Consider the following 16,313-nt stretch of genomic DNA (forward strand, 5'->3'; position numbering starts at 1 on the left):
TATACAAGATTAGGCTGAAGATTTTATATAAACTTTCACTGAATGATAGAGTAACTGCAAGAATGAATAAACTCTCCTTAGGCTTCCAGCCAGGTATAGGTATCGATTATAGATGACGTTTTGATGATTAACTCTGCCATCTTCATCAGGGATGATGCCAGGGCATGTCTAGTCCAGTGGTATTTATAACCCTGTAGTCCGTCCCTCCTGATTGGTTAGTCCTCAACCAATCAGGTTTCCACAAGGAATTTAATTTGACCTATTGAGCATAAACCGTTTATTGGAATAAATTTAGCAATCAGTCCCACTGCCCTCTTCATTCCCCAGAGACCTATCAATATTTCCTCTTTAAGTACATATTCATCATTATTACTGACACTGCTTTTGTTGTTAAATATGCTGTTTTTAGGCAGTACATTCCAGGTTATTAAGAACATATTTTGACTATGTACTATTTTTATTCAGACAACTTTCTTTGAGAAGCTTATAAAATTATAAGCCTAGATAGGAAAGACCGCTAGAACTATTTTTCTCGGGGTAGAAATGTTGGCTACTAGAGGGTGTATCCTTAAGGTGGGGGGGGGGGGAGTTTAAAGGAGGTTGTTGGGGAATGTTTATTTTGTACAGAATATGGTAGGTGCTTGGAATGGGCTGTTAACAGAAACAGATATGATAGCAATGTTTAAGAAGCACTTAGACATATGAACAGGCAGGAAGCAAGGCAAAACATGTTTTATGCATGCAGATGCATTTGAAAGGCTTGTAGATAGGCAGGTAGGAATGGAGGAATATCGATCATGTGCAGGCAGAAGAGACCAGTCTAATTTGTCATTGTGTTTGGCTTAGACATGGTGGGTCCAACTGTCTGTTCCTGTGCATCTAGCTTCTGTGTACTTTTCAATATCAGGTCTAAAAGGATTATTTTGTGATAAACTATCACTTATCAATCAACACTTTGCTCATTAATTGTTTTCCAGCCTTCTGTTATCAACTGGTCCTGGTGAATAACCTTTTGAAAAGGGGTTTTGTGGGAAAGTTTTTAAATAGTTCCGAGACAAAGATTGGATAACACTGCAGCAAAATAGACACAAACTCAAACAAGCAGGGGTGGGAAGCTGTGCATACAGCTGGTTAGATGCTGATTACTGACTGTGATGAAGGGACTGGGGGACCAATAATACAAAGGTGGGTGGCAACGCAGACTGTGAGAGGATACAGACTCTGCAAAGGGATATTTCTAAATGAGTGGGTGGATGTATTTGGCAGGTAGAGGACAATGAGGGGAATCAGGGGTCACCGCTTAGTATGTTGGAACAGAAAGGAAGAACTTTGTTTAACTGGAGAGAGATTTGAGAATGTTGAGGTAAAAAGGGATGATGCACCTATAACATGCAGGTATAACTAATGATAATCTACAAGTAAAATTTGTTGTGCTCTGTGCCTGCAGTGTATGTCTTTGTCACTTTAAACTTACTGGGTTCACTGGGGGGAAAGATGATCACACTGTGTAACATTTAAAGAAAAAAATTAAGGCATCTTGGAAGAGTAAAAAAAAAACCATTTAATGGTCTGGAAAATCAGCTAATCTCATACCATAAAAGTTTCCAAGTGTGTCGCGCTAACAGAGTTTAAGGCAGGTGGAATGTTGGCTGCTTTTCCAAAGCAGTTGGGCTTTAAAAGCAGAAATGTCTTGCTGTGTCTGCACAAGGCATCATTGAGACCACACTTGTAGAAGTGTGTGGTTTTGGTTTTTATTTAAGAATGGGTGTACAGTACTCGGTTTGGAGGCCTATCTAATGACTGGATTGATACTCGGGATGAAGGGGTTGTCTTATGGTTGGACAGGTTGGATCTACACTTGGTCACACTGCCTGACTCATTCATGTCAGCTGTATTGCCCAGAGGGCGAGTCCCACGGGCCTGGAAGCTTCTTTTACTTGTCTGCTTACCTAGATGGCTTTTTAATGCTGCTAATGTGCCTTCTTTAACAACTATTTTCTCATAGCTCATTCAAAACTGAGAGCAAATTTAGAAAGGAGCTTGGGGCAGCTTCTTGAATCTTTTTCAGAAGAATGGAAGGTGATCTTATTGAAACAAATCATTCTGAGGGGGGAGATGCTGGGAGAGCTTAGCAAGTCAGACAGCGTCCGTGGAGGGAAAAGGGCAGTCACTGTTCCAGGTTGACACCCTTCATCTGCACTGGGAGTTGGTGGGGTTCGAGTGACTATGTAAACTCGGTCTATGCACGCTATTACAGATTGCGGGAAGGGGAGGGGGCGGAGTTCAGAGTTCAATTTTGGAATCCTCTGTAAGCAAGTTTGTATGTTCCTTCCTGTGCGTACCTGGTTTTCTTCGGGTGCTCCAGTCTCCTCCCACAGCCCAAAGGTGTTCCGGTTAATTGGTCATTGTAAATTGTCCTGTGATTCGGCTGGGGTTAAATCGGTGGGTTACTGGCAGGCACCGCTCAGTGGGCCAGAAGGGCCTGTTCGCACTGTATCTCTAAGTGAGCAAACAATGTTGGGAGGATACCCCCCCCCCGTGTGGGGGGGTCTAGAAGTGGGATGGAGAATAGTTTACGATGTCACCCAGTTAAGGCTGAGATGAGGATTTCTCCTAAAGAATTGCGAATCTTTAACATTCTTTATTCCAGAAAGTAGTGGAGACCAGATCAACTTATTCAAAGCCAATGTAGATCTTGGTCAATAGTTCAGCAAGTGGTGAGCTGAGGCCGAGATCTTAATGAATGATAGGGCAGTATGAGGGGCTGAGTGGCCTAATCTTCTGTGCCTGAGATCACAATAACTTCCAGAAGTGGGGACATGACTTCACTGGCAAGAAGCATTTAACTACTTCACATGGAGAATTCTAAGAAACAAATGAGGTAGCCAGTTCGGAGAGCCAGGACAGGGCTGAATACCTGCCTCGCGTGTCATCAAATCCTGTGATAGTTGCTAAAATTATTTTTCTTTTTGACAGTGAAGGCATCTCGAAGCAGAGGCAGGCAAGGCTCACCTTCACAAACGAAACCAAAGAAAGATTTGGATTCTCGAGGCAGCAGTAAAGCAACTATTGAAGGTAGGCTTCCTTGCAGTTCCAAACACACTTAGCAGGAACACCTTCTTTCAATTTAAGCCAGAAAGCTTTCAACCTTTCTTGCTTTATTTTGCAACTAAACCTCGGGCCAGGAGTTATAAAATGTAAGCTGTAGCCATAACTATAAAACTCAGTTACAGCATGTATAAATGAAAAATATCAGGGATGCTCGCACCATGAACTCAAGAGTTGAAGGTGTACCCTATACAGTTGAATACTCCAAGAACACGGACATGGGCGATCAGTGGTCCAAATAACTTGTGGCAAAATGCCTGTGAATTTGTCCCAAATGTAGGAAACATTTCTTGAAGGCTTCTGAGGACCTTGCACAAAACAAGTTCTTCTCGTGTCAGAGCAGTGTTGCTCTTTGGAAGATTCACACTGAGGGCTACGTCTCCTTCCCTTGCAGCTTGCTCCCATTTGATCCCGGAGTTCACACAGACTCAGTGTATGCTGTTAATAAGCACCGGTGCTGGATCTTTAGGCAAGAATCTTCTCTTGTGTACTGGTAGACTCTCTTTACTGAGTATTGTACAACAGTTGGAAACGTCTTTGCTCTGTCCAGGAGAATGGATGGGCTTCATTGCAGATGTGAATCTAGGGTAAAGGAACCTCCATTCCAATGAGTTTTTTTTCAGTAAGTACAGTGCATATTTTGACAACAAAGACTGTTGATGCCAACTCTGTGGCTGTAATGCGAGAGGCCCATTTATTCTCTGGTTACTGGATGCCAATGAAGGCATTTCTGAATGGGTTTTCTGTAAGGTGGAGGCATTGGTGAGGAAATGAGATTTTGAGGTTTTGCAGCGGTTCACCACCTCCCTGTCCAGCAACTCTTCGAGTGGAGCCGCGACTGCACGTTCACGAGCGAAGGCAGTGCATCGACCGGTCAGCCACCATCTGAACGCCTCTCTTCGGCTCTGGAAGAACACAGGTCGAGCAATCTTACCGGTTTGTAGCGTGCAAGTGGTTGGATTGTGTGGTGGCTGTTCCCCGTGTGTTTACTGGGCCAACATTCTGGTTGGAAGCCTTGCCCCTCATACAGTAGCTCAAGGTCAGCAACCGCTCAAATAACAAAAGACAATTCAGGGAGGAAGACTTCCCCTGAGGAACATCACAAGAAGACTCACTTCTGCGATGGCGAGCTGGATGATCTCCCTGCCAGACCTAGAGTGCAGTCGGTCGGGGCTGCCAATTCTCAAGATTTGTTTTGGATGGTCCATGAACTGAAGATTAATTTTCCCACAGCATGAGCTGGCAGGAGTAGCAAAATGACCTTAAAGAAATGGGAAATGTAATTAACACTTACACTGGCATTAGTGAAGGTTGTAAACTACAGTGTACTGTCATCCTGAGGTGCCAGCATTGTTAGTTATAAATAGTAGTTGCAAAGCCTGGGATCATTCCACTCAGATGCACAGCAAGGATAACTTGCTTAATTTTTTTGGCTAATTTTTCATTTTACTTCTTGGCTACTTTTCCTTGCATTGTACTCAACATTAAAGAGAAAAATATTTTCTCCCTTAAGACCAGAGTAGCTCAGGTGGGGTCAGTTCTGTGAGCCAATAAGATCGGCCGAAGCTGTTGGGAAGGGATTAGAATTAATCCAAAGCAAAACACACTGTTGCTGGAAATCTGAAATACAAACTGAAAGGCTGGCATCGGCTGAGGGAGATGTAGTTAACAATCTGGGCTGATGACCTTTCGTCAACCCAAATAGTTAACCGGGGTGGAGATACATCTCTACCAAAGGAGGTGTCAGGTGCTTTTTCCCTCTGCTTGCTTGTAGCTCACCCCTTGGGCAAGGTGTAGCACCTGCTTATCCGCACCCCCCACCCCAAACCCCGGTTAGGGTCACGTGAAGCCGTGGGAGCAGCTGGTACGCAAGTCCTGGTTATTTGACCACCTACGCCAGGCAGACAATTCTCTGAAGATAATTGGTAATGGATGGGGTCACCCGTCTGGTGAAGACACTGCCCTGAGGGAGGCAATGGCAATCCACTTCTGTGGAAGCATTTGCCAAGAACAATGGTGGCCTCGGAAAGACCGTGATCGCCCACGTCGTACCACGCTGCACATAGTGAATGAGCAGCTTTTCATTGGAGCAGAGTTCTGAAGAACAGTCTTTTGGCCTGAAATATACCTGTGTTTCTCTCAGCAGGTCAGGGTGCTGTCTGACCTGCTGACCGTCTCCAGCAGTGATGGGCAAGACACGAGGCTGCAGATGCTGGAACCTGGAGTAACGAGCAATGGATCGAGCAGCATCTGGGGCTGTGGTGGGGAGGGGGAAGGAATTGTCGATGTATTTCCAGCACTTTTATTTTGGACAGAACTGCCTTAAAAACATTGGGTCATTTAATTGTTGCCTTTTAATGATGGTGGAAAATGAGTAGAGCACTTGCCTGTTGTTGGAGGCGTTCTGTGACGTGAGGCCAGGGTGAGTTTTGGGGGGTGGTGGAGAGGATACAGTCCCCCTTTGTCCTTCTGTCTGGTTTATACCTGTTGGCTGGTGTTGGGACCACCCTGGAGATTTGCCATCCTGCAGGCTTGAATTGTCAGACTGTGGCCAGAGTGAGTTGTGACCCATTGTCAGAGAGTTCCGGGCAGAATGAAACCAATCGAGTGGCGTTGAGGTTTCACCAGTGAGCCGGGAGAACTCCAGCCAATTGGCCTGTCAGCTGAAAGGAGATGAACGCAGCCATTGGAGAAGCTGGCATCTTCAGTCCTCGTGCTGTGGGACACCTCTTCCAGTACACCGAGCTTGCCCACCACCAACACGTACTCTGGTCCAGAGACAGGGTTTGGACACAGCATACACATTAGTTAGTGGATTCACTGACTCTGTCCAGTAGCTGAGATATCCTTTTCCCGCTATTTGATATTGTATGTTTTGCCCGCTTTCCCCCTTGTTTGATGTATCTATTGTAGCAATGTTTAATTAAAGTATTCTCTGAGAAATAGAGAAGGTTGTGGTTTCTTTAAGAACACAATTTAGAAGAAAAATATAAACATAAATTATATGCTTTAACAAGAAAAGACAATTTTAACAAGAAAACATTTTGGTGCAAGGTGGTTCATAGCAACACGAAAGTTCAGTGATTAGAGTTTTGTCAGATGTTTGACGAATGGTTGAAGTGAAGCAGCTGCTCTTGTGCCTGGTGGTGTTGGATTTTGAGCGTATGTATCTCCTCCCTGATGTTCCTCTTGCTTTAATGAAGGGCAGTCTGTTAACACAAGTCTGCCTGGCCCATTGAATATCACTGGATTATCACAAAGCAGAGTTTGCCTTGCTCGAAGTGTCCTGGTGTTCTGAAGCTGAACGCTGATGGAGGTTTCACTATGTCACTGTCCTCTCAGCTGAGGGCATTCAGTCTTGTTCCCCTATGGTTCCTGGAGCCCCAGCTACTCTCTGCCTCTCATCACTGAGCTGAGATGGTGTGGCTGGGCTCATCACTGTCTACCTGGTATCATGGTGGCTCAGCAGCGAAATTAACAAATTGGCAATCCAGCGACCTGAATTCAAATCTCACCATGATATCTGTGGAATTTAAATTCAAATTGATAATTTGCAAGTGATTTTTAAAAATACCAGGTTTTCATTAAATCCTGCGGGTTTTAGTATGTGACTGTTAAGGCCAAAGGATATTATGGATAGATTTGACAATCACAAAGCTTCCATAAACAAGAGAAAATCTGCAGATGCTACAAATCCATGCAACACACACAAAATGCTGGATGAACTCAGCAGGCCAGGCAGCATTTAGGGAAAAAAAAGTACAGTCGATGTTTTGGGCCAAGACCCTTTGGCAGGACAAAGCTTCCGTAGTCAGATAAATCCTGCAGGGACAAAACCTGGTTTATCTGTGACACCAAATCCATAACATTTTGAGAGGAGAGACAGTGGAGCTAGGAATACTCTCCGGAATGGTCAGTGGGCCATTCAGTTACTGGGCAATGGGGGGGATTCAATAAATACCCAGTTCCCATAAAAAAGGGAGGGGATCAGTTCTGATTGGGTGAGCTGCTTGGTAGGCAACACCCATACCTCAGAGTCTGAAGAGTGTACGTGCAGGTTTCACAGAGGAGTGTTGAACACGAGATATCACTCGGGGAGTGTAGCACTGTCAGAAGTGCTATGTGTTGGAGACATGCGATTAAACTCTGCCTGTTCTTGTGCCCGGACATGAAATAGCACCTGAGTGGTAGAGAGCGTGTGGGCAGGGTCGCTGGTGTGCTGGTACACCCTGTTCGTTATCCGCTGGCTGTTGTTTGGGAGCTTGCTGTGCACACATTGACTGCTGAGACAAACTTTCGGGGGAAACAGTGATTGAATTACCAACCCTGTCTCTCCCCTCACCCTCTCTCCTCTTCTCCAAGCCCATTGCTCATCTGACTGACAACAGTCGTTGAGGATGCTCGTCTTCCCAACCAAATATAGATATTGGGTACCTCATGACCACCAGGTCTGATGTTGGGTGGGCTCATTAGGAGGCTGGGTCTTTGAGGAGGAAAAAAAAATGTGTGAAACAGAGAAATGCACTGTGAAGGAAACATAAGATTTTCTGGAAATCTTTCTCCTATTGTCAATCAAGTCAAGTCACTTTTTATTGTCATTTCAACCATAACTGCTGGTACAGTATGCAGTAAAAATGAGATGGCATTTTTCAGGATCATGGTGCTACATGAAACAATACAAAAACTACACTGAACTACGTAAAAACAACACAACTACACTAGACTACAGACCTACCCAGGACTGCATAAAGTGCACAAAACAGTGCAGGCAGTACAATAAATAATAAACAAGACAATAGGCACAGTAGAGGGCAGTAAGTTGGTGTCAGTCCAGACTCTGGGTATCGAGGAGTCTGATGGCTTGGGGAAAATCAAAGAATTTAAAGTGAATGCAATGACATTTTAAGTCATAAAGCTTTTTGCTGGATTGGACTAGAGATTATTCATGACCAGATTCAAGTGATCACTTGTGGTTCTTGAGCAAATATTCCTGTGTATATTGCCACTGGTATGACCTCTTGTGCAGCTAACATTTTTTTTTGATAGAATGTGCCTTTTCAATGAGAAGGCTTGCTGTTGTCAGTATTTTGATGCTTGTTTTGTGCAATCCTTTCCCGGACGGCTGGAAGTCTCAGTTCCACCTGCATCCTGCAGGCAGGGCTTTATCATCCAATGATTGGCTGCCATTGGCTCTTTCCTCGACGTTGGCTCTGACACCCCCCTTTGTGAATCTGTGTATAGGGTAAGTGTGAGACCTGTTTTGTTGCTCTGTGATCGCCGTTTGATGTCGACATAATGTTTGTGCTTTTCGTTCCATGCTTAGTTTTACCATTAAGATCACTTTTTAAGGGGATGGCACGTGAGGCTTGATTCTACAGTGAGTTCACTTTGGGGACAGGTTGATCTGATGTCCACGGCTGGGTAGAGCGAAGGCCACAAGCATAAACTCAGTGAGGTGAATGGACAGTAATTGGGTGAAATAAAGGAGGGAAAAGGGAGAGAGAAGCAAGGCAGACACGCTATGTTGTTAGTTCTTGTTATATTGCACAACATTTCATGTTTCGGACACTGTGGAGGGCAATATACAGTCACCGTTTCAGGCAGAGTCCCTTCATCAGGATTGGAAAGGAAGTGGGGGGTAGAAGAAGCATGAATCTATTCAGCATTGACACAAGAGGGAAGGACCTAGAATTTTCTTGCCAGCCTGGAAGCCATGTTAGATATGGATTGTTTTGTGGTCCAGCATGTTTCATATGTGAGTCAAACTTCTTTCCCCTTCCTCTCCGGTTCTGATGACTGGTCTTTGCCCAAAACATCAGCTCCCTAGATGCTGCTTGACCTACTGAGTACCTCTTGCATTTTGGGTGTTGCTCTGGATTTCCAGTCTGCACAATCTCCATGTTTATGAAGGGTGATCGACAGAAGGGATTAGTTTGGTTTGGCATTTAGCTCAGTACAACATTGTTGGCCCAAGGCCCTGTTCCTATGCTGTACTGTTCTGTTTTAGCTAGTGACATTTTCTTCAAAGGAAGTGTTTAAAACATGGAAACTCATAAACAGCACAGATTGATAGATTTTTGGATAAGAAGTGGAATTGAGGGAAATGGAGGTTGGTGTGGGAGAAGTGGCACTGAATGCCAGTGGAGGCATGAGAGCCCGAATGGCCTCTTTCTGCTCATGTTGCTTGGTGACTGAAGGGTAAACATTGGCTCCTTGTCTGTAAAATTGTGATGTGGGATCTTTCACATCCACAAAAGGGAAGGTTGTTCAGCATCGACTGTACATAGAAGACGGGGGCCTATAATCTATTTGCCAGCTGGAAGCCATGTTTATATGTGGATTGTATTGTGGGCCAGCTCTGCTTCAGGTATTTTTGTGGGTAAAGCTCAACATATCCTCTGCCAGAGAAAAGGCTTCAGAAAACTGATTGGCTTCAAATCCTTGGCATAGCGAAGAGAGGCACGTGTACATTATGGGCCCAGAGTGTGGGGCTGTGACGTAAAGAGAGCCTTAGAGGGGTGTGGAAGGGTTGATGTGTGAGCATAGGGACATGGGAGAATGTCTGGGATCTGGGGAGTGGGTTCTTCTTGTGATTAGATTGGATTGTGGAGCCCTAGGGCTGAGACCAGAATACATTTTGCACATAAACTGCAATATGTTTCCAGATGTTTGCTGTCCCTCGGATGGTTAGAGGCAGGCTTGGGCACTCATACAGAAGCAAATCTTCGCTAAGCTCTATGTTGGCCAGATTTTACACACACAGCCTGCGTGTCCAACTCTGGGAAAATACCTTGGGGAATCAAACAATTAAACAGTTTTTTTTTCCTGTATGAGTAACCTGTGGACTTTCAAAGTGTTTTTACAGTCTACGAAATACTTCAGATGTTTATCAGTGTGTAACATGGTTAACTCTACTCAGTCCGTTCACAGCAAGCTCCCACAAACCCCCTTCATACTGTTGGTTGTGGGTTAAATTGGTGACAGACGCTGCTTCCCTGGTGGCCTTGGGATTTCAAACTCCCTCATGATCTGTGAGTTTAAATTCAAGTTGTGTTTTTTTTTTTTGCATTTTACTTCCAAATTTGCACACTTGCTCCTGTCACATCCAAAAATCTTTTCACCACAATGCAAAAAGATTTTTGGACTTCACAGTGTGCATTGCATAGATTTCATCTGCAGAAAGAGGCGGTTGAAACAGGCTGGATTTTATTCCGTTGGAAAGTTGGACCCTCTGGCAGGCATTTACCAGATCAGCTATTTTGATATGGCGTCAAAATTCAAATTGTCTAATGCATCCCCAAATTCCTGGCAGGGAATTTCAATGACTAACCTCCGGGTTAATGTCGGGCAGTGTAATGACTCGGGATCTGATGAGATCTCTGTTTAAAAACTGCGCTAGCAGAATGGCTTAATTATTGTGTGTGTGTGTTGTGATTTAACTTGCAGCTTTGTGACATGGGGAATATTGATGCTGGTATCAGACTCCTGAGTAACAGTCACAGACCTTGGACACCTACTGCTTAATTCTTTAGATCCGTGGTTTCATTTTCAAAATGCCTTGCATGAATTAATGGGGGAGGGTGAAGAAGTTAAAAGACCCCCATGAGCTGATTCTGTGCAACACAAACAAGGTTCACAATTTTTAGGAGACAGTTTTGGTCATACCAGAACACTGATTTTTTTTTTCTTCCCTACATGATTCCAACCTTTACTGAATCCTGCTTAGAAACCTCACAGCCAGGAGATAAGTTTGTCTTTTTTTTAGAGAAAAGCTTGAAAATATCGGCTACAACTTTTTCTTAAATCTCCACGTCTTTATTTCCTTTGAAGTTGACACTTCAGGTATTTTGAATATATTTCAAAGGTTTAAGAAAAGAGAACAGTTGAGACACAACAAATATAAGAGGTCTTAATTTTGGATACAACTGTTGAATTTTAGTGTAACTGAGGTTTGTAAGGAGAATGCATGGCTCGCTGAACAAAAGACACTTGACCACAATAAATTTCATACTAACCAAACAGGAGTAATGTGTAAGAGATTCCCTATACCCTGCCTCAACTCCCTCAAACACCCTTAAAAGTTGTTCCCTCAATAGTGTTCAGAGTCCTCAGTGATGGTGGCTGATTTGAAGTTCATCAGTTACCTTGCACACCTATGTGAACACAGAACCCTGGAAATTAATTGCTTTTCCTCATTAAACATGAAGGGGTCTTAACAGTGGAAACGAACACTTTAGTTTGGAGAATTAATTCTAGTTTTAAAAATGTGCAAGATAACGTTAAAGCTTCCAATATAGAAGACACAGAACTTGTGCTCATCTCGTGGTCTCTAGGCCTCTAATCCCTCATATGCTGGTTGCCGGGGTACATTACCTGCCTAAAGGTTGATTCTGCCTTGGAGAGCAGTCTCCTTTGTGTCAGGTCCCTGGGCACTGTGTCAGGGGCAGGAACTGGACTCTTCCCTCGAGGCACCAGGTGCAAACTTACTCAGCTGCCACCTCCTTCACCTGCAGCTGCTCACCTCTTCACTCGGACTTGTCCAAGCAACACCTGCTCTGCTGGCACAGCTTGGTACTTGGTTCAACAACTTCTCCCAGAAAATTAGAGACGCAGTTAAATGCTAGTTCAGACTGCAAAGCTAACGTCCCTTGAATTAATATTTATATATAAATATGCATATATAATCCTGAAGTAAAGCTGATTGTAATCATTAATTGGGTTGGCATAGAAAAGTTGCTTTCATGGTTCTAGCAAAGACATCACTGACCTCAAGTGCAGAGTACATTTACAAGGATGCTGACAGGACCTGGAGACCTGTTATAAGGAGAGGCTGGGCAGTCTAGGACTTCATTCCCTGAAAAGTGGGAGACTGAGGTGCCCTTTCAGAGGGGTATAATGAGGGGCATGGTATTTTCCCAGGGAAGGGGAACTAAACTCTAGAGGGCATAGGGTTTAAGGTGAGAGGGAAAAGATTCAAAAGGGAGCTGAGGGACAGCTTCTTCACACAAAGGGTGTTGCAGAGGTGGAAGGAAGGGGCTGAGGCAAGTACAATAACAACATTTAAAAGACCGTACCTGGAAAGGAAAGGTTAGAGGGACATTGGCCAAATGAGGGTAAATGGGACAAGTTTGATGGGCACTATAGTTGGCATGGATGAGTTCAAAGTAAATATATTTTCAAAGTACAACTATTGCACAGTCAATTTAAGAATACAATGGAATTAATGAACGACCACACCTAACAGGACAGACAGACAGTTAACTAATGTGTAAAAGACAACAAACTGTGCAAATACAAAAGGTAATAATAAATAAGTGAGCAATAAGTATCGAGAATATGAGATGAAAAATCCTTGAAAGTGAGCCCATACATTGCAGGAACATTTCAGTGCTGGAGTGAGTGAAGCTATCCCTTTTGGTTCAAGAACCTGATGATTGAGGGGTAATAATTGTTCTTGAACCTGGTGCTGTGGGTCCTGAGGCTCCTGTACTACATTCCTGATGGCAGTAGTGAGAAGAGAGCATGGCCTGGGTGGTGGGGGTCCTGGTGATGGATGCTGCTTTCCTGTGACAGTGCTCCATGTAGATGTGCTCAGTGGTTGGGGAGGCCATTACCTGTGAGGGACTGGGTCGTATCTGCTACTTTTTGTATGATTTTTATGTTCAAGGGTATTGGTGTTTCCATACGAGGCTGTGATGCAAACAGTCAGTATACTTTACCACACGTCTATAGAACCTTGTCAAAGTTTAAGATGTCATGTTGAATTTCCACAAACTTCAAAGGAAGTAGAAGTACTCTCGTGCTTTCTTTGCAATGGTACTTCAGTGAAGTGATAATACTGAGGAGTTTAAAATTGCTGACCTTCTCCACCTCTGGTCCCCTGATGAAGACTGGCTCATGATCATCTGTTTTTCTCCTCCTGAAGTCTGCAATCATCTCCTTGGTCTTGCTGACATTGAGTGAGAAACTGTTGATGTGACACCGCTCAGCTGGGTTTTCAGTCTCCTTCCAATGTACTGATTCGTCACCATCTTTGATTTGGTCAGCGACTGTAGTTTTGTCAGCAAACTTAAATATGGCATCGGAGCTGTGCTTAGCCACACAGTCGTGAGTCTAAAGTGAGTTGAGCAGGAGGTGCAGCCTTGTGGTGCACCTGTATTGATGGAGATGCCTTTGCCAATCCAAACTGACTGGGGTCTGCAAGTGAAGAAATAGAGGATCCAATTGCACAAGGAGTGGGGTGAAAACCCTATTTCCATGTTGTATGATTCTATTCTGAGGCAGTCCCAGATAAGTCTTTTACTGCATTTAGGAGGAACAGCAGAATATGCAAACTAGTACCTGGGGTAAATGCCACAGATGGGGTCAGTAGGGTCTGTGAGGGTATGAGGACAGTCTCACTATGGGAGTAGAGGTTCATGTTCATACTGTGGTAAATCAGCTAGGTTTGGTGGCTTGTTTCTGTAATGTAATGTGCATACTAAACCAGAATCCGGTTTAATAGCTCTGACATTGCCAGCCGCTGGCGTAGTGGTATCCTCGCTTGTCTTCAAGTCAAGTGGTCCCAGGTTCAAGTCCAGCCGGCTCCTTTCACATTTGATATGTTCGCACTGCGTTGAACATTGAGCTAGCAACTCAGCCTCATTAAAAATACAAGGAATGGCAAGGTTGGCGCCTGATGTTCTATAAAGTGTGGAAAGCAAGAACAGTCACTAACGTATGTTGTGAAATTTGTTGTTAGAAACATAGAAAACCTACAGCCCACAAAGCTGTGCTGAACATGTCCTTACCTTAGAAATTACCTAGGGTTATCCAGAGCCCTCTATTTTTCTGATCTCCTGTCCAGGAGTCTCTTAAAAGACCCTATCATATCCACCTCCACCACTGTCACCGGCAACCCATTCCACGCACTCACCACTTTCTGCATTTAAAAAAAACAAAAACCTTTTTTTTAAAAAAAAACATATCCTTTGCACCTGCTTCCAAGCACCTTAAAACTGTCCCCTCTCTTGCTAGCCATTTCAGCCCTGGGAAAAAGCCTCTGACTATCCACCCAATCAATGCCTCTCATCATCTTGTACACCTCTATCACGTCACCCTCTCATCCTCTGTCACTCCAAGGAAAAAATTCCAAGTTCACTCAACCTATTCTCATAAGGCATGCTCTCCAATCCAGGCAAAATCCTTGTAAATCTCCTCTGCACCCTTTCTATGGTTTCCACATCCTTCCTATAGTGAGGCAACCAGAACTGAGCACAGTACTTCAAATGGGGTTTGGCCACAGTCCTATATAGCTGTAACATTGCCTCTTGGCACCTAAACTTAATCCCATGATTGATGAAGGCCAATGCACTGTATGCTTTCTTAACCAGAGAGTCAACCTGCGCAGCAGCTTTGAGGGTCCTATGGACTTGGACCTCAAGATCCCTCTGATCCTCCAAACTGCCAAGAGTCTTGCCATTAATACTATATTCTGCCATCATATTTGACCTACCAAAATGAATCACCTCACACTTATCTGGGTTGAACTCCATCTGCTAAAGTTGTGGTAGCAGTTCCGTGCAATACATAAAAACGCTATAAATTACAATAAATATATAAAAATGCAATTAAATAAGTAGTGCAAGATAGCTAGGTAGTGATCATGGATTCATTGTACATTCAGAAATCTGATGGCGGAGGGGAAGAAGCTGCTCCTAAAATGTTGAGGTAGGTGTCTACAGGGATCTGCACCTCCTCTCTGATGACAGTAATGAGAAGAAAGCATGTCTGAGATGGTGGGGGTCCTTAAACCACTTGGGTAGAAAAAAGGATGATATCCTGAAGAAGAATCCAGGGCATTGGGCAGAAAGCTGAAAAGCAGGACCTCCTTTAATCTCTGGTTTGCTGCCTGTGCCAAATGCCATTCAGGGTAAGAAGAGGATAATTTGGCAGATGGAAGTGTGGCTGAGGAATTGGTGCAGGGGACAGGGTTTTCGATTTCTGGATCACTGAGATCATGTTAAGCAGCCTCATATGCAACACCTAGTCAAAGGCTTTCAGAAAATCCAAGAAAACAGCATCCACTGACTCTCCTTTGTCTAACCTTTCTGGTATTTCCTCAAAACATTTCAACAGACTTGTCAGGCAAAATTTCCCCTCAAGGAAACAATGCTGATTTTGGCCTATTTTATCATGTGCCTCCAAGTACCCTGAAATCACATCCTTAGTAAGGGAGTCCAACACCTCTGATTTCAGGCCATTTCTACCTCCCATTGTAATTTGTATCCCACATCCTGGCTACTGTTGAGAGGCCTGTATATAATTGCCATCAGGGTCTTTTTACCCTTGCAGTTTCTTAACTCTAATAAATCTGTCAGACATTTGGGAAGGAAGTATCAGGAATAGCGAGAATGTGGAACTTGGGAGTGGCTGCAAATTATTGTGGTACATGCAAGAGAACGCTGGATGGGGAAGAATTATTATGAAGTCTGGTTGGAGAGGTGTGGGAGGAGGCACACAGAGCATAAACGCTGCACAGAGTAATGGGCTGAATGGCCTCTGAATACCTTGTAATGCCACAGGCCGTTTGGCCTCCTTGTGCCCATGTTGGCACTTTGAAAGTCCGTTCTGCTTAGTCCCATTTGCTGCACTCTTCCTCGATAGGACTGTAGCTCTTTCTCTCTTCTGCTATTAATTCAAGTCCTTTTTATAGTTATTGCTTCCAGCTTCGCATTAGGCTGTTTGTTCTTTTGTTCTGTTCCAAGCACTTGGTACAGTGCTGTGCTGCCCAGCCTAGAAGTGTCTCTAATCTTCTCTATGGGGCTTCATCCCATGGGGAAACTTGAGTCTTCGCCTTCCCCTTCCCCCTCAGTGGTGAGGAGCAGCCTCCCAGCACACTTATCTGTGCTTCAGTTCCAGTGTGAATCTCATATGGTTTAATTTCCTTTTAAGTAAATAGCTACAAGGCATGGCTAACAAATGCATAGTGACAGCAAATACGCTCTGATGAAATACAAATCAAATCCACTTACTTCCTAAAGAAACTGAGACAGCTATGAGACACATTGAAATTATACCTCAGGGTTTCAGCTCTGGTAGCTTATTCTAAGATCAAAGAGTTACAGTTTCATAATTTCTACAGTTCTTTGGCACAAGCTTTTCTCCAGTTCAAAATGGTTTAAGACAAATTCACAACATCTTCAAAAAATAGCACAGAAGTAGTG

At 43.9% G+C, this 16,313-nt stretch overlaps 1 protein-coding gene across 4 annotated transcripts in view; it reads left to right on the forward strand.

The window, feature by feature from the left end:
• The window catches only part of col14a1a (collagen, type XIV, alpha 1a), a 219,484-nt gene that overhangs the window by 34,761 nt on the left and 168,410 nt on the right, over window positions 1–16,313 (forward strand). For all 4 annotated transcript variants that reach the window (XM_073050216.1, XM_073050223.1, XM_073050227.1 and 1 more), the window contains exon 5: window positions 2,977–3,075. In XM_073050216.1, the coding sequence (XP_072906317.1) occupies window positions 2,977–3,075 (99 nt within the window). The remainder of the gene's footprint in view (window positions 1–2,976; window positions 3,076–16,313) is intronic.

Source organism: Hemitrygon akajei, chromosome 1 (assembly GCF_048418815.1).
Source record: "Hemitrygon akajei chromosome 1, sHemAka1.3, whole genome shotgun sequence".
NCBI lineage: Eukaryota > Metazoa > Chordata > Chondrichthyes > Myliobatiformes > Dasyatidae > Hemitrygon > Hemitrygon akajei.